General features: G+C 39.6%; 1 protein-coding gene across 1 annotated transcript in view; it reads right to left on the reverse strand.

The window, feature by feature from the left end:
• The window catches only part of CCDC192 (coiled-coil domain containing 192), a gene marked incomplete at both ends in the record, with an annotated part of 201962 nt that overhangs the window by 164922 nt on the left and 19588 nt on the right, over positions 1-17452 (reverse strand). The window contains 1 exon segment of the mRNA XM_079703822.1: positions 9284-9391. Within this exon segment, the coding sequence (XP_079559948.1) occupies positions 9284-9391 (108 nt within the window).

Genomic DNA, 17452 nt, shown 5'->3' on the forward strand with positions numbered 1-17452 from the left:
AATGGAAAAGGAGGTGGTGGAAACAGAGCAGAGCAATTCTCTGCAGAAGTAGAGGGAAAGGGATGCATTAATTAAAACTTGACTGTAAGGAACAAGGCCTTCTGGTTTTTTTATAGATAAGAAAGTAAGAGAGAATACATTCCTTTCAAGAAATTGAAAGTGGTGTCATAATAATATGCTGGGAGTGGTATAAGATAAAACTGGAGAAATAAGTAGGGTATTAGACCACAGAGGATTATAAAATCTGTTAAGAAGTATATATTTGATTCTGACAGGGGGCTAATTTAGGGGGCTAATTTAGGATTTAAGTGAGGAGAAATAGGAGGTCTGCGTTGTAGAATCTTCACTCTGGCTATAGTGTTGAGGAGTCATCAAACAAGGACCATAATGAAAGTAAAGTAGGGAGAAGTTTCTGCAGTTGGTGGCCTGGACAAGGGTAATGGTGGTAGAGATAGAGAAAAGAAGATGGACTGAAGAACGGTTTCAGAGAAATTATTCATAGTACTTAGCAATTGGATGTGTGGGGTGAGGAAGAAGAAAGAATCAAAGCAGCACAGATTTCTCATATAAGCCACAGTGGGTGCAGGTGGCACCTCTCCCTGGCCTAGGGGATTTGAGAGCAGGAACAGATTTGGGGCAGGAAGCTAATGGACAGGTAGAGTTTGAGTTGCCTCTGAGAACCTTGGTGGGCCTATTTAGTAGGCAGTTGGATATCCAGGTCGGGGGTCAGGAGGAAGATCAGGACTGATGATGAAAACTTGGTTCTTCTCGGTGGATTGTGCTCTAAAGGCAAGTCACTAAGGGAGAATGTATAGAAAGAGCAGACAAGCAGGCTGCAATCCCACAAAAGAGCTTTCATCATTTGCAAAATGGGAATGCAAATTTCCAGGACCAGTGGGAAAAATACACAAGCTAACACACGTAGGAGTACCTTGCAGAACACTTGGATCACAGTAAGGGCTCAATAAATATTTTATTGAATGAATAAATGAATCATTCAACAAAAGCGTACACCTAATTTACTAATTTCCTTGTAGAGGTTAAGCAAAGTGAAAGTTAGGTTGCCATCTCTGAGAAAATTTTATGAAGAAAATGTAGGTTATGCCCATGCAAAAAGATGCTTGCTCTTATCAGCAGAGCCAAGACTTATAAGGGGCAAGGCATTTGCTTTTTCTTAGACAAGAAAGTCACATTTATTAGCACTGGGTCAGCTATTTAAAACTGACCTCTGTTTGATCTTGACATTTACAAGCAAAAGGAAGTCTTTAGTTATGTAACAGGCCAGAAGTCCACGCATCCCGCCTGTAACAACAATGACAACAGAAGCCCATTTGTCATTGTGCTCAACTTTACTCAAAACAACACATCTCTTCACCAGCTTGTATTCTTTCCTTACATTCTCTGAGGTTCCCAGTTGGTGTGCAACAATCCAGTAAGAGGGTTAAAATTGACAACTGCTTAGATAGGAGGGTGTGTGTGTGTGTGTGTGTGTGTGTGTGTGTGTGTGTGTGTGTTAAGAGGGAACTCTTCTGCAATAAAATAAACTAGAACCAAATTCTTTAACAAAATTCTCAATTGCTTGGTTTCATGGTGATTAGGAAATGCATTCCAAGTCAAACAAGCTGCTTGTGATTTTGTGGCATTAAAGTAGACTTCCAAACGGATTGGAAAACAAAAACTCATTCACAGAAACTCATGATTTCAGATTGGCATATCAAGCATAATTTCTGAGCGTTTGCAGAAATGAATACTCCTACCAAGGGCACATTACTTATTTCAAATAAACTTGACATCAAGGGATCCACTGTTGCATTTAAACAATGGAAAAAGAACCAGAACATTTTTGGTGGCAATCTCAATATGTATCAAATCACTTTTAACTACTCACACACATATTCAGCATCTAAAAATTTGCTGGAGATCTATATTCTTTCTATTCCTAAACTTAAAGAAAACGTAGATTGAACACTAAGACGCAAATAATGGGAGTTTATTTTAGAGCCTTAGGTACAAAATGATGAATAAATTTTGGTTATTAGAGTCAAACATACTAGTCTTTTGTCTTTCTGGTTTTCTGCTTACTTTTCTCAGTCTTAAAGTTAAAAGATCAGTTAGAAGCTTTGTTCAATCGCCAGAAACTATTGCATATGTCAGAGGGGTTCATGATAGTTCTCACACTGAGAGAAAGTATTGGTAAAGGACCCAGAAGACTGACTCTAAATTCCAGCTCAAGAATTCACCTGAGATTTACAACCAGCAATAACTGCTGAAAGTCATTCCATTATAGAGCATTGCAATTGAATTGAGAGTCCATAGAGTCATGCATCTATGAGTAATTGATTTTTGACAAGGCTTTCAAGACCATTCAATGGGGAAAAATCATCTCTTCAACAAATAGTTCTAGGAAAACTGGATATTTACATGCAAAAGAACCTTGACCAGACGAAGCACTACATGCAACAGTATGGTGAAGGGGTTGGATGAGCAAAGCAGATATTTGCTAACCTAATATCCATTCTCCCCTTCTTAGTTAAAAAACAAACAAACAAAAAAAACCCTTATACTCTTGGGGTGACCATGTGTCCAGTTAAAAATCCAAATTTCCTAGCCCCCATGATATTAACCATGGTCAGGCATATGTAAGAATTCATTAGGTGAGTTTTGGAGAAAAGCTCTTCAAAGAGGCTGCTCAGCTGGCAGTTGTCCATCCCTATTTTGCACTTGCCTTTTTCATCTTCATGCTACTTGACTTCATGAATGGCTGCAGCTGCAGGTACCTCTTGGACCCTGAGGATGGAAGCTATGTTTGTGAATGCATGGAGACCAAGCCCAGGCCTCTGAGAGCTGCAGAGCTCCTGAGCCTACTCTGGGCTCCCTGTGTCCAGACTTACTCGATTACTTGTTTAGGCCACTCTTATTTGTGTTGTTGTTTTATGTACCCAAGATTAATCCTCACTGATTCACTTAGTTACTGTGGAGCTGGGGGGCACAAAGCAAGAGTGATGGTTCTTCTTCACCATTTGGTTCGAGTTAAGGCTGGAAATTCACTTCAGTGAGAGTGGGAACTTGTTAGAAATGTACATTCTTGACCTCCACCCCAGATGGACTGAATCATACACTCTGGGAGTGGGACCCAGCAATCTGTCTAACAAGCCTCTAGGTTCCAGTTTGGGAACCAGGGTGAGTTCTTTTTGTTCAGTGCTGCTTGAGTAGGAAACTTCTTTAAATGACTTTGACCTATGACCACACGTTCTTAAGAACAAGGTCTTTGAATTTTAAAAATACTTATGTTCTAATATCAGTCTCACTGTTTATTAACTGTATGACCTTGGGAAAATGGCTTAACATTTTTGAGTCTCATTTTCCTCATGGGGATTATAAGAATAGTGCCCCTAATAGGGTTCTTGTGTGGATCAAATGAAACGTCTGTCAATCGAAGCACAGTACCTGGAACACTATAGATGCTTAATGAAAGTCAGTTTCTCTACTCTGCCTGCCATTGGCAATACACTGCAGGGGTCTGGTACCAGGCCTGAATCCCTGTAGGATGTGAACTTAGCCACCACCCCACTACACCCCCTTTCATGCTTTGTCTCCATTATTGCTTCTGCTCTTCTTTAAGATGGAAAAGAACCTTAGGGAGATCCCAGGGGAAAAAAGAAAGGGAAAGTAATTGTCTTGGAATATAACATAATTGGTCCAGTTCAGTAAAGAGTGAGGATACAGGAAGCTGCTGTTACTAGTTTTATTTGGGGCTTTCAGAAATGTCTCTCTCATCAGGTAAGGGGGAAACTATGCCTAACTGGCATATGAGCTATGACTAAGAAGTAAGAAAAAGACTCCCATGTGCTTTTTTCAAAAGTTGAGAAATAAAACTAACATGTTCTTCTCTATTGAAATTTCTCTGCACTTTGAGTGTCACCAATAAATCTCTCTTTATGAAAACAAAAAGGGCAAAATTATTTTTATGCTCCAAAGACCATCAGGGGCCCCTTGCTGTGACTTGTCTATGTCTTATTCCTACCTGGGAAACACAGTTGGTAGAAAAAAAAGATCAAGTTCCCCACCAAGCTTCCCACCTCCTAGCTCCTGCTTCAAATCATGACATCTCTTTCACAGCTAGCGTATATGCCACACTTAATATATAACTAATGTTTTGCTAGGTATGGTCTCCGAAAGACGCCTGAAGCTAATTCTGACTATGTAATTGTTACTGGATTCACCTCCTTGGTGAGAAAATGACCACAGATTCCCCTCACTCCCCAGTTTCTCCCCCACCCCAAACTCTGAAAAGACCAGATACCGGAGCTGAATGGGCAATTCAGCTCCCAATCTTGGCAAAATCAGAGAATGGGCAGAAGCAGATAGAAGACTTAAGAGATGAAGCAGAAAGAAGGTTAAAGTACTGAAGTCCCTTTACCAAATGAGGAGCTGAGGAAGAAGAGAAGAGAAAGCTGGGTGGTAAAAAAAAAGGCAGCTAGGGCAAGGGAGCTGGGGTGGGAAGGGGACCTTTCCTGGTTGAAAGGCTCTGAGATTGTGAGCACTGGAGAAAAACCACTGTGTTGCAATGTGGATGTCTTTCAAACACTTTGAGAGACATCAGTAGAAAAGGAAACTTACACACACACACACACACACGCACACACACACACAAGCCCATGACATACGACTCAGAAAATACAGTTCTGTTATGACCACTAGCAGCAGTAGAGATAAATTAACATTAATCGAGAACCTACTAAGAACCAGGTACACTCATCTCATTCAATCCTCACTACAACCCTATGAAACCAATGTGTTCACCCTCTTCTGCATAAGACCGCTGTGACTCAGAGAGACTAAGTGAACTGCCCAGGGTCATAAAGCTAGCAAGTCTTGGAGCAGAAACAAAGGCGGAGGTCTCCTGGGTCTGCTGCTGGGAGCCGGGAACCAGAGGCTGGTGATGACTGAGACACACTGGGCCGACACTGCTCCCAGAGGAAACGTCTCAGGAACTGGCCTCCTGCGTCCCTCTGTGCTGGTGGCTCTCTGGATCTGTGCTCCACTGTGACACTGTGGTTTCTCCTGACACTCTCTTAGCACAAAAGCTGTGCAATCTCTTAGCTTGCGTACGGTCATCAACTGCAACCCCTGGAGCCCCTTTCTTTGTCCCTCCCATGTGCACTGGGGATAGAAGCCAGCACACAGGCAAAAACTGCCTTTTTATGAGTTTCCCCTGAAACCTTTTCACTCTTCTTTTTTCTCCTCTTGACTCTTTTCCTTCTTTCCTGTGACTCCTTCTAGTCCTTTCTCTACTACCTAATTTCCAGGCATTTCCCTCCACAGGTCTTAACCTGCAGGAAATATAATCAAGTATTTCCTTTAGCAAAACTTGGCAATGTTTTGAATTATCTACAATTATTACCCAGGAAAAGAGATGGATTCTTATGTCCCTTTCTCATTCTGGCCAGCTGACTTGCTGTAAACTTACTTCTTAGAGCTGTGAACAGCCCAGATTAAAAGTATTAATTGCAAATTATCCTGGTGTCATATTTCTTTTATTTTGACACTAGTGGCATGACTGCAGAGAAATAAAGAATACTTTTTAGCTAAGGGAATCCAACAAAGAAGTCTGTGACCTCACAGAGGAAGTGCCACACTCTCCTTATTTCCTCACTAAGTTCCTTCTTTTGCATAGTGAGCCACCAGAGACCTTGCTGGAAGGGACCCTAGAAAGGTTCAATTTAAGTAACCTGAGGCCCAGGATCAACAGGCGTTTAGTGTAGATGAACCCCGAGGCATCTATCTGGGTTAGTTCTATGTGCATCACTAAGAGGCAGAGCCAGGAGGTAAGAATTCAGCTAATGTCAAAACTTAGCCGTTTCGCAAAGGCAGGACCCACTGGTTGACAATACCATGAGCTTCCATTCCTTAGTTCCAGCACGAATCTTTCTCCTTGACATTTCCTCTCCTTTTCCCACTTGTTTCTAGCCCACCAGGCCAGCCCATCTGACAAAATGATTTGGATTACCAGTGAAAGCCAGCTAGCATTCCCACTGTCTTTGTGACAAATCCTAAATTAATGGTATTTAAAAGAAGCCTTAACTCAGCCATAAAAAGAAACAAAATTATTTGTAGTGAGGTGGATGGACCTAGAGTCTGTCATACAGAGTGAAGTAAGTCAGAAAGAGAAAGACAAATACTGTATGCTAACACATATGTATGGAATTTAAGGAAAAAAATGTCATGAAGGATCTAGGGGTAAGACAGGGATAAAGACACAGACCCACTAGAGAATGGACTTGAGGATATGGGGAGGGGGAAGGGTAAGCTGTGACAAAGCGAGAGAGTGGCATGGACATATATACACTACCAAACGTAAAATAGATAGCTAGTGGGAAGCAGCCGCAGCCGCATAGCACAGGGAGATCAGCTCGGTGCTTTGTGACCACCTAGAGGGGTGGGATAGGGAGGGTGGGAGGGAGGGAGATGCAAGAGGGAGGAGATATGGGGATATGTGTATATGTATAGCTGATTCACTTTGTTATAAAGCAGAAACTAATACACCATTGTAAAGCAATTATACTCCAATAAAGAAGTTTAAAAAAAAAAGAAGCCTTAACATGTATACACGTAAACAGGAAAAAATACTCCTTCACACACACACACACATACATACATACATACATACATACATACATACATACATACATATATATCATTGTCTGGACCACTACAGACAGTTTCTCTTTTTGCAACCACAAAGTGGCCTGGCCTGGTAAGGAAGACAGTGGCACCCAGTGGACAAATGTTTGATTGTTTGAGACAGGTGTCCCATTCAGAAATATTCTCCTTTCTTAGCTTTAAGAAAGGCTATTTGCTCCCTTTACCTTTCCCTATCCTTCTGCCATCACATGTTTAAAACATCTACTGAATTTAAAAATAGTGGGGAGGGGAGTGTCGTTACAGGTTTTATCTCTTCAAAAATAAGACTAAACTGAAACACTGGAGAAAGCAAAAGTTTCAGGATTAAATCGTCTGAGAACAGTGTGTATATTTGATTAATCTATTTCAACAGTAACAGCAGAGACAGCCAAATCTAATAAAATATTCAGCTTAATTAAAAATGTAACATTGAAAATGCCTGTAATGTGCTTTTCTTCGCACATAATATTCTCCTTTTCCTCACACCATTGCCAACTTCCAATTAAATTGCCTTGGTTATATGCAAATTTGGCAACTCCAGGGGCAATACTTCAGGAAAGTAACATACACAGACCCTGCAACTTAATACTATGCTGCAGTCTATCTGGGAACCATACAAACACCTACTATTTTCACTCTCCAGCCCCTACAGTGATTCTTTTGGTTGTGAGCTACTTGGGTAGAAAAGCTTTGCGTATCTATCTTTCTTCCCTCAAACTGCTAACTAACATCTTACTCTCGGTAGTTACAAAGAAGTTGAGTGAAATCCAGTTTCCATTTTATGTAATTAATCTGCTAAACACTGAAAAGAAGTATCTAATTGTTTGATGTTACATAAAGGGATCATCCAGTTAAGAATCTTAAATATTAGGGGCTATTTGCGTTGGATAAAAACATTTTATAAAGAACAAAAGGGAAGAGGACTTTTATGGGTGAACTGAATTTTACTGATTTAAATCATTAAAAGACGTTCAGTTACAAAATAAGCATACATCTTCTTAGTGTAACTTAATTCCAGCAAGGGTGCCCTCTTTTAGTTAGCCATTCAAAATTTCTTCCAAGTTTGCATGCTCTGAAATCCTTAGTTTTTATGCTTTGAAATGGTACCTCATGTTTATCATTATATTCTTTGTAATTCAAATTTTGCCACAGTTTGGAGCTTGCTTTTTCTGTTGTTTTAAAGAAAGGATGAGTTGGCAAGCCAGCGTTATGGCACATGGGTGAGATGGACTCTTTCCCCAGTGGGTCTGGGCCTAGGACATCACGCTTTTGTTAATTGACAGAAGGCCCCTGTGACCCCTTGTGTCTATCACATTTAGGTAGTCAGCAATAAACACATCCCAAAGTAAGAGATGTACTTTTTTTGTAAGCTGAAAAAAAAAAAAAGAAGGCCATTTGTGCATGTATCCCTACAATACATGTTAAATGTACTTCTTTTTCTCATAACACAAGCACACTTTCCCCCTCGTCTCTGCAAAAATTCTTATAAAATTCTGATGCACTCAACTTTTGCTATACAGACCTTTTTTATTAAAACCTCAAAATTGTTTTTCAAAAGTTTCTAAAAATTTATTTGCAAAATGTCTCAATCCATGACAAATCAATCAATGTTTATAACATCTCAGGGTCTGTGTCCTTTTCCTCCACTGACTGCCACCAACAGTGAGCACTGGTGACCTGTGCTGTGGGAGGACACACACTCCTGGCAGCTTTGCCCTCTGCCAAGCCCCCCTTCCCAGGGGCAAGGGCAACGGTAACAGTAGGATTTGTACCACGTACACTACTGTTTGCAAAGTGTAATTGTGTTGGGAAATGGTCTGAGCTTTTCTGAGAGCCATACTCCGTATCTCTGCAATCGGAGACCTGGTGTGTAGGCAGATGACTTATAAGGCAACCCGACGGCCCGTAGAGGCTACGCTCCACCTATGACTTGCTTTGCTTCTGTGAGTGTCACAGCCCAAGAGGGATGCCAGGATTTGAAAAAGTCTCTTTCTTCACATAATTGGAGAAAGTTGCTCCTGTGTAGTTCCTATAGGTTTTGTCTTACATTGGGGCTTATCTGTTTATAATGCAAATATGTTTCACTTATTCAGAAATCTACTTGCTTAATGATGGCTTTCGTAACTCATGGGCTGTGGCGAATGAAAATCAAAATATAAATCTAAGAGTTTTTTTGTTGTGTTTTGTTTTGTTTTGCGGTATGCGGGCCTCTCACTGTTGTGGTCTCTCCCTTTGCGGAGCAAGGCTCCGGATGCGCAGGCTCAGCGGCCATGGCTCACGGGCCTAGCCGCTCCGCGGCATGTGGGATCTTCCCGGACCGGGGCACAAACCGGTGTCCCTTGCATCGGCAGGCGGACTCTCAACCACTGCGCCACCAGGGAAGCCCCATAAGAGGAGTTTTAAAGGCTGAAAAGGTCCATACAGATTAAAGTAATTATTGTTATAACTAAAATGAATGAAATGGGGTGTGTGTGAGTGTGTGTGTGTGTGTGTGTGTGTGTGTGTCATTAGGTACAGAGGTTAAAACATGTATTTAGATTTTCCTTGCTCTACTGCACACTGAGGAACATATATTTCCAGTCCCGGTGACAGGTATTACCTGTTCGGATAAGACTTTAGCCTTTTCTTCTGCTTCCTTCAGACAAATCTTCAAGGCCTCGAGCTGTGCCAAAGTAAACGCCATCTGTCTGGTTTCCAGGGACCCTTTCTTTAAAACAATAATCAAGTATTACTTTTTGACATGGGTAGTTTCCTGAGTGCATCTCAAACAACTCTGGGGACTAAGGACAGTCTTAATAAACTCACATAAATCATCTCCTTTTCTTCTTCAACATAGCAATAAAACAATGAAATGTTACAAAAACAATAGTGTTATTTAACAGTTTAGAGTCTAAAGGCAGAGTAAAAAAAAAATGCATATTAACGAGCAATGAACAGCTTTAGAAAGGTAGAATAAAATGTCCATGTTGAAATTTGGTTAGTCTGCAACTTTTATTCCTGATACAAACAGAGCTTTTCTTCAAGAGGGTAGAACAAAAATTTCACATTCCCGATAACAGATGTCATCTAGAATGCCTACATTTTTAACATTCACCTATCTTGGGGGTCATAGTCACTTGAATTCAGAGAAGCTCTTGTTTCCTTTGATTGTCACCTTCTTATCACAAGTTTAATTAAAGCAAAGATACTACATGGTTTAGAGTCAGATCATTCTTCCCCAGAACGTGGCTAATATGACTCAAATCAGCAGATGTGTAGACTTTCCCTCTCAAAATTAAGTTGCTCTTTCTCACGTACAAGCAGAAAAATGTGCAGAGTTGGTATGAGAATATCAGTTACCAGCACTACTGAGACTAGAGCACTTCCTGACTACTCTTTGGCCATTGAGACAATTAATTAATAAAGGCACAGCAATATGAAAACTTCAAAGGAAAACCTCATATGTGCTAGGATTATGATGTTCCTATAGCTTCCTGGGATGTGTCCTGTCTTCTTGTGAAAGTTCAAGCTGCTGCAGCTGCTTCCAATTAACGCCACAGGAAAAAAAGAACTGTGTTCCTACATATTAAAAAAAAAGAACAAAAAAAAACACCCTGCTGCTTTATTTCCCCTTTGGTTTAGGAGCCCACCAATTTTATACATATGTGCATTTCCTGACGATACAATAGAGCCATCTGGTGGTAAATGAACCAGCCATAAAAACAAAGCATTTATTCAGTTCCTATAATTGTTCATGCCATCCTTTGAACCTTAGGACCCTGGCAAGGACCTCTGATATAAATAAATGTTGCTCTGTTCAAAAACAGCATGGCTTCTAAGTCACACATGGCTGCATAATCTCCCCAAGGTCAGCCTTTGGGGGGTGAACATCTTGGGTTAGAACAGTGATATCTGGGATGAACAAATGACCCTCAGCCTCCCATATATGATTCCAATAATTTCAACAGTCAGTCCAAAATATCTCAAAACAAAAGCCTCAAAACAAAATTCTTGTGTATTTATACTTACAGGTAGTTTATGCTACAAAACATTTTATGCATAAGGGAGAAATTGTCAAAAGTCCAAACTTTTCCAAAAAGATTAAGGATCCCTGATCTAGATTGCTATTTCCAGGGGGAATCTTCTTGTCCGGTGTTTGACCTTGGGGGAGTTTTTAAAAGTAGACCCAACAAGATCATCTAATCTATTTCTCTAGGTCTTTTTCTCCAAACACCCCTAATTTTCCCTGACAAGAAGGACAACCATTTCCAGTAAGCCAAAAGCATTGCAAGTCAAAGCCAAATGAAACAGGCTTGACTGGAGACTGTTATTAAATAACATAGGACTTTTTGTACAGGTAGATTTAAGAAATCATTATGTGTTATAGAACAAGGAGTGTCCTGAGCAAACTGTGAGGAATACAAAGCCTGTCTCCACCCTTACCCCAGCTGTCACTCCCCACTCCCTGACTTGCCTTTCTGTCCCCCTCTCCTTTAAGGGGAAGAGCCATGAATGTATCTACGCTGGAGTAAAAATGGCCTAAACAAAGTCAAGCACTTTTTAATAGGAGACAACCTCCATTAACCAAAGGACTACAGATTAAATCAAGAGTAATCTCGCAGGTAAGTAAATACCTGGCGCTGGAAGTTTTGGAGGTAGGTGTGTGTTTTCAGGGACTCTAAACATTTAAGTGTAGTCAGTCCTTGCCCCAGTTTTGCAGGATGCAGTGGTACGAGAGCAGAAAGTTAGGATTTATACCATGAAGTTCATTTTCCCTCAGGCACATGTGGACACACAGTACATAAAGTGATTTATGTTTCTTATGAACATGAAACTGTCTTGGTGGTTAAAGTAATGGATGAGTGAATTATATTAATCAAAACTGAAAACATATGATATATATAGGTGTTTGGGGATTGAACCTGTGTCTATGGATTTCCAAATGATAAATTCCAGCACTTCAAGTGGGTATTCCAGTTTTTAACTTCTACTCTTTGCCCTAAAATTTTCTACCTAAATATCCATCAGTAATCTAAGTGCATGTATCTAAGATATCCAAGATGATCAAAGTAAAAGAATACTACAGAATATAAATAATTCTATAAACTTTTTGGTTACAGTAAAGACCCTAGATTACTACGCATGTGTGTTAAAGTTGACAGTCTACTAATTGACAAACCTTATGGAAAATTGTAACAATAGATTTTCTTTTAGATGCAATGTTTCCTCATTTGAGAATCTGGAGGAAAATCTACTCTTTGTTCTAATTTAAGTTTTCTTATTTCTCTAACTCATCTCAGTACCTTTTCATTGTCCCCTTCCTTACTTTTAAGTCATTATGTCTTTGTCTTACAATGACCTTGCTCTTTCTCAGCCAAACAAATCCCTTCCGCCCTTCAGGACTGGTTCAAGGTCTCTGATTCATCCAAATCATCCACATCCCTCTGAATCCACGTGCGGCACTTAGAAAGGCACCTGAATGCAGAGGCTAGACTGGGCACTGCACTGAGCGTTTAGTAGGAGCTCAATAAAGAGTTGTTGATTGATTGAAGGCTCAGCAGTCAGAGAAGGGGACTGCACCAGATAGAGCAGTCCTTCACGCTGAGAGGCTGTAACAGTGACTCCTTTGAACAATACTTCCCCTGCATCCAGCTTAGAACACTGACAAAGATCAGAGCCCCAGAGAAAGTCTGCTTGCCAAGGCCAGTGGCCAGACAGCGTAGCAGAGGGCAAGGAGGTGGCCGTGGGGTTGGGTGATGACGGCAGGGCTGATGTGAGGATTAATTGACGTAAATCAGGTAAACGCTTGGACAGATGAAGTGCTCAATTAATATTATTTTGAATAATTCTATTCTCCTAATTCCTTTAAGGAGAATCATTTGATATTAAAACTTTCTAACTTATTTTTAAACCCTAGTAAAAGAAAGTTCCCATAGAGGCCCTTTTGTAACAGCAAACGATCAAACCACAGCAGTGGGAAATTCAGTCAAGTATGCAATTAGAACAAAGTTAATATGTTAAATATGTGGGTGCATTTCTTTAAAAGCAAGATTGCTAAATAATGATGTGGTTATGGCAAATTCCACCTTTACACAAGAGCAATTTGACGTGAGTCAGTTTAAGACAATTAAATGTTTCTAGCAGTCTGGAGCATCTATCGTGCAGGGTTCCAGCAGCAGCCCCTGCCCCATAGTGCGGTAACTTCCTGCCAGATAAAACACGCTTTCAACACATTTTGCAACAAACTTCCTGCTTGATGTCTCCTCTATTTATTACCGTGGTCCATTCCTCTTTCCCAGTGCTTGACAAGCGCCGAAGGCCCTAAACTTCCCTACCCCTCTACGACCTGCTCATATTGCCCACGCTAGCCCCCCACCTCAGCCCCTTACCTGCGGGCAGATTTTTTCCATTCCTCCCTCAGTCTCTGGTGATCAGAATTCATTTTACAGTGGAAAGTTCGTCACTCTCATGTCCTTCTGTGCTTAGCATTTGCAATAGTTTCTTAGGTTAAATTGCCAATTTCTATTTAGGCAACAATTTAACAACTCAGTTCTCTTGATTCCAGTCCATTCAAGTGAAAACAGTATCCCTCTGTGTTTGGGGTTGTGTCATTAATCGCTAAATAAGATATTTAAATTCAAAACTTGAACAAACTACAACTATTGTCAAAGCCCAGTGGAAAAGGTTTCTAAGTAGAAAGTGCCCATCAATATGACCCCGAAAGGGATGGTCATGGGAGGATGACAGATGAGCACTGACTAAGGGGAACTCTGCTTGGCTTCTGGAAAGACACGTTCCTTACCTGACCTGAGTCTCACTGACTGTGTCTTGGGCTATGTGACTTTGGGGCTTCACTTCTTGGGGCCTCAGTTTTTTCATCTTTAAATGAAGAATACACTGGTCAGGTTCCAGAAGAAAACAGATGGTCATTCCAAAGGAGTGATTGAGGGCAGTTTGATGAAGGGAAGAGCATGGGTACAGTTATGGAAGCCAACAAAGGATGGTGAGACACACCCTGCATGCAAAGATGCTTTTTGCCTTACCTTGACCTGAAGAGGTAGGGGGAGAGGTAATAGGAGAGCATTATCACAGGATCTAGAAAGAGAGCTTGGGAGAGGGCCATCCTATAAACCGAGACCTTGGGCAGAGAAATACAGCTGCTGCCAACCTGTGCCCAGGCAGTAGTGGTTGATGGACCAGTGGAATAAATAGCCTGACCCTCTCCTTTCACCCGCTGTACTTCTGTCTATATCTTCCTCGGGCTGAACCCAATGAGAAATCAGAGGGCAAGAGAGCTTCAACAGGAAGTGCAGAGAGACCAGCTCCCTCGAAAAGAGCAGAGTGGGGGAAGGGTGGAGGGTGGATAATGGAGGGGGCAACAAAGATATCTCAGGCCAAAGGGGTTTAATGCTATTAGTGGGTCCCAAGTGCCAGCCCATAGATCAGTGTTGGTTTGTGATAACATTTTCACCAGTCAGCAAGAAAATGATAAAAGCTAACTTTTGAAAAGGACATTGTTTTTCATGAAGCCAAATTTATTCCATTTAGATGACTGTCCTTTATTCTGAGCTTATGATCATTCTATATATTTTGGTGTTAAAAGGATGTTTATTTAACAAATGATGGTGATAGTACATGGGAATTATTGTGTTTTACTGTTTCTTCTTGAAAAAAATTGAAAAATTGGCAGTCTTACAAAAACTAACCCTAATGATTTTTTGATGGAAATTTTTACTAGTTTATGAAATCTGAAAGTATAGAGACCCTCTATCTAAGTGATCTCTGTTAAATTATACATTAACTGTTTTGTCAGGTGGCTATTCCAGAGCTATATTCCCTGAATTCCACTGGACTAAGTCCAAGATGGACCTGAATTCAGTATCAAGTTGTTTTAGCACAGTTCCAAGATACAGTTATTCTAGGAAAAAACCCACACTTGTAAAGGTCAACCTTTTACCCTGTGAAAGATTTAACTCCTTTTCCATTTCTATAGCACCACCGATAGAACAAACGAAAAAGGTATTTGAAAGGAATTGTTAACTCAGATTTTAATTTATAAAAAGATTGTTGGCGTGGAAGTTAAAGAAAGAGAAATGGCCCTGTGACATATGACAGCTTCATAAATAACTTTAAATAATGGCTTACCTGAAACTCTTAACAGGACAAGTCATTTTAGTTCAAATCAAAGCAATTCAGTTCATTTAAGTTCAAAAAATAGTAAGGGCTCACTATTTGCCAGGTACTGTGCTAAGCAATGGAGAAATAAATAGTAACCAGACATACAGGATTAATACCCTCACCAGATTCTCAGTTTAGAATTTCTCTCTAATACAAAAATCCTAGGATTTAGTTTTATGTAAAAATCAAAGGAATGTCAAGAGTTTGGTGGTTAATTTAGTATTTTTATTCTCATTCATAAAATATTGCTCTGTGCTTTGGGGCCTTGTTCTTTTCTCTTTGATGAGGATTCTGGTAGATGTTAGAAGGAGGTAAGAGGCAGTCCTAACCTGTTTTCAAATATTCCAGATCTATCTCAAACAATATTGATTTATAAGTCCTTACAGACTGTGAACCAATAGTATAAGAGGAGAAAAGGACCTAGTAAATTGTTTGTACCTTCCATCATTTCAGTCAAAGTTAACAGTAAAACAGGGACTGGGTTAGAGGACACCTGAATTTGGGGTCATGTTATATTACAGAATTTGTTCTGTGACTTAAAATAGCCCTCCAGCGTTTTGATTTTATGGGTGGATTTCTTAAAACTTTGGGCATCACAAATCTCTTGGACTGCCTGATGATATATGTCGATTCTCTTACTAGGAAAAAAATGCCTATGTACATGCTTGTGTACACACACACACACACACACACACAATAAGCACAAATGCACACTATTTTGCCTATACTTTCAGGGTGCTTAAGTGTTTTTCTCAGGGCTATTCATGTAGCCGAAATTATGAATTCCTTGTTTAGAGGGAATAGTGTATTCCATTACCTTTAGTTTTTATTCTAAAATAAAAGACCAAATATTAATGAATGAGAGTATTAATATGTTCTTGGTGCCTCTACTGTAAATCATGCAGATGAACAAACGAATAATCTTCTCTTCCTAGAGTCATGCTCCAAACTCAAAAGAAACAAAATGGCTCTTCCTTCTGGACAGTAGAGCAAATAACATACCTTCCCAGGGAAGCCTGGTTCTTATAACTGAACTACACAGCAACCAGTGCTAACCCATCCTGCTGACAGTGAAGTAAAGATTTTAACAATGAGAATATATTTCTTTCATAATAAAACAAGGGAAAGGACATAGCAAGGTAATTTGCTATTAAAAAATAATTTTTATTTTTTATGTATAAATCATGATTTACTTCTTGTACCTGAGTTCATTATAAACATCCAAATAAAGATTTTCTTAGCAAGGAAGAGATGACAAGAGAGGTTGGGTAGGCAGCTAACAGGGTCTGCCACAAACAGCATAAATAACTGATAACCTTTTTCAATTTATTTGCCATTGATGTGAAGCTCTTTACACTGGGGGTAAGTAAGCTTTTCACAGAGCTTTCATGTGATTTATCCTGTACTTAAATTTTTTTTTCCCATTTTTTATTGTCAGAGGAAAAAAGCATTTTTTTGACATCAGTGATGACACTAGCAATTAAGCATTAGTAACGACTTCATTTCTTCAGATGATCTCTTTGAAACTCTAGGGCTAAAGTCAGCAGCTTTGTGTACATTGTCTTATTTTGTCATTTTTTCTGTACCGGCAGTATGGGCCCATGAATATTGTGTTTTCTGCTTGCTGAATATCTGCAGATTGATCTTCCCCAATAAATCAATTTAGACTGGGTTAGTTCTAAAATCACTGGGAGCAGGGAGAGTAACTTTGAATTAGACAGTGTTGGATGTTTCTAAAACAAAAACAAGTAGCACTTGGTACTTCCTGTGGTTCTTGGTTAATCATCAAGTTGTATGCCAAATATCTTGAGAACTGTGACTGGCCTTTGATTATTCCTCATTGATTACCACTTACATTAGAATTACTGAATGTATTTCAGATGTTTGCAGGTATTAAAATGTTATATATTATGTGATTTTATGAACAATTTGTCTTACGTGTTATCCGTGCTATAGGCATCTATCAAAACATTGGTAGTATGTTTCCAGAGACGTTAAAACAGAATTTTCCCCTCTGTGAATACCCTGACCCATTGTTCTAATTGCTTCAATGTTTGTAACATTTGCTGCTTTTTATTAATTAATTAATTAATTCATTTTTTTAAAAAATTGGAGTATAGTTGATTTACAATGTTGTGTTAGTTTCAGGTGTACAGAAAAGTGAATCAGTTATACATATACATATATCCACTCTTTTTTAGGTTATTTTCCCATATAGGTCATACAGAGTATTGAGAAGAGTTCCCTGTGCTATACAGGAGGGCCTTTATTAGTTATAGATTCTATATACAGTACTATGTATATGTCAATCCCAGTCTCCCAATTTATCCCTCCCCTCCTCCTTCCCCCCAACACCAGTAACCATAAGTTTATTTTCTACATCTTTGACTCTATTTCTATTTTGTAAATAAGTTCATTTGTATCATTTTTAGATTCACGTACAAGCGATATCATATGATATTTGTCTTTCTCTGTCTGATTTACTTCACTCAGTATGACAATCTCTAGGTCCATCCATGTTGCTGCAAATGACATTATTTTGTTCGTTTTTATGGCTGAATAATATTCCATTGTATATATGTACCACATCTTCTTTATTCATTCCTCTGCC

Source organism: Hyperoodon ampullatus, assembly GCF_949752795.1.
Source record: "Hyperoodon ampullatus genome assembly, chromosome: 4".
In the NCBI taxonomy this organism is placed as follows: Eukaryota; Metazoa; Chordata; class Mammalia; order Artiodactyla; family Ziphiidae; genus Hyperoodon; species Hyperoodon ampullatus.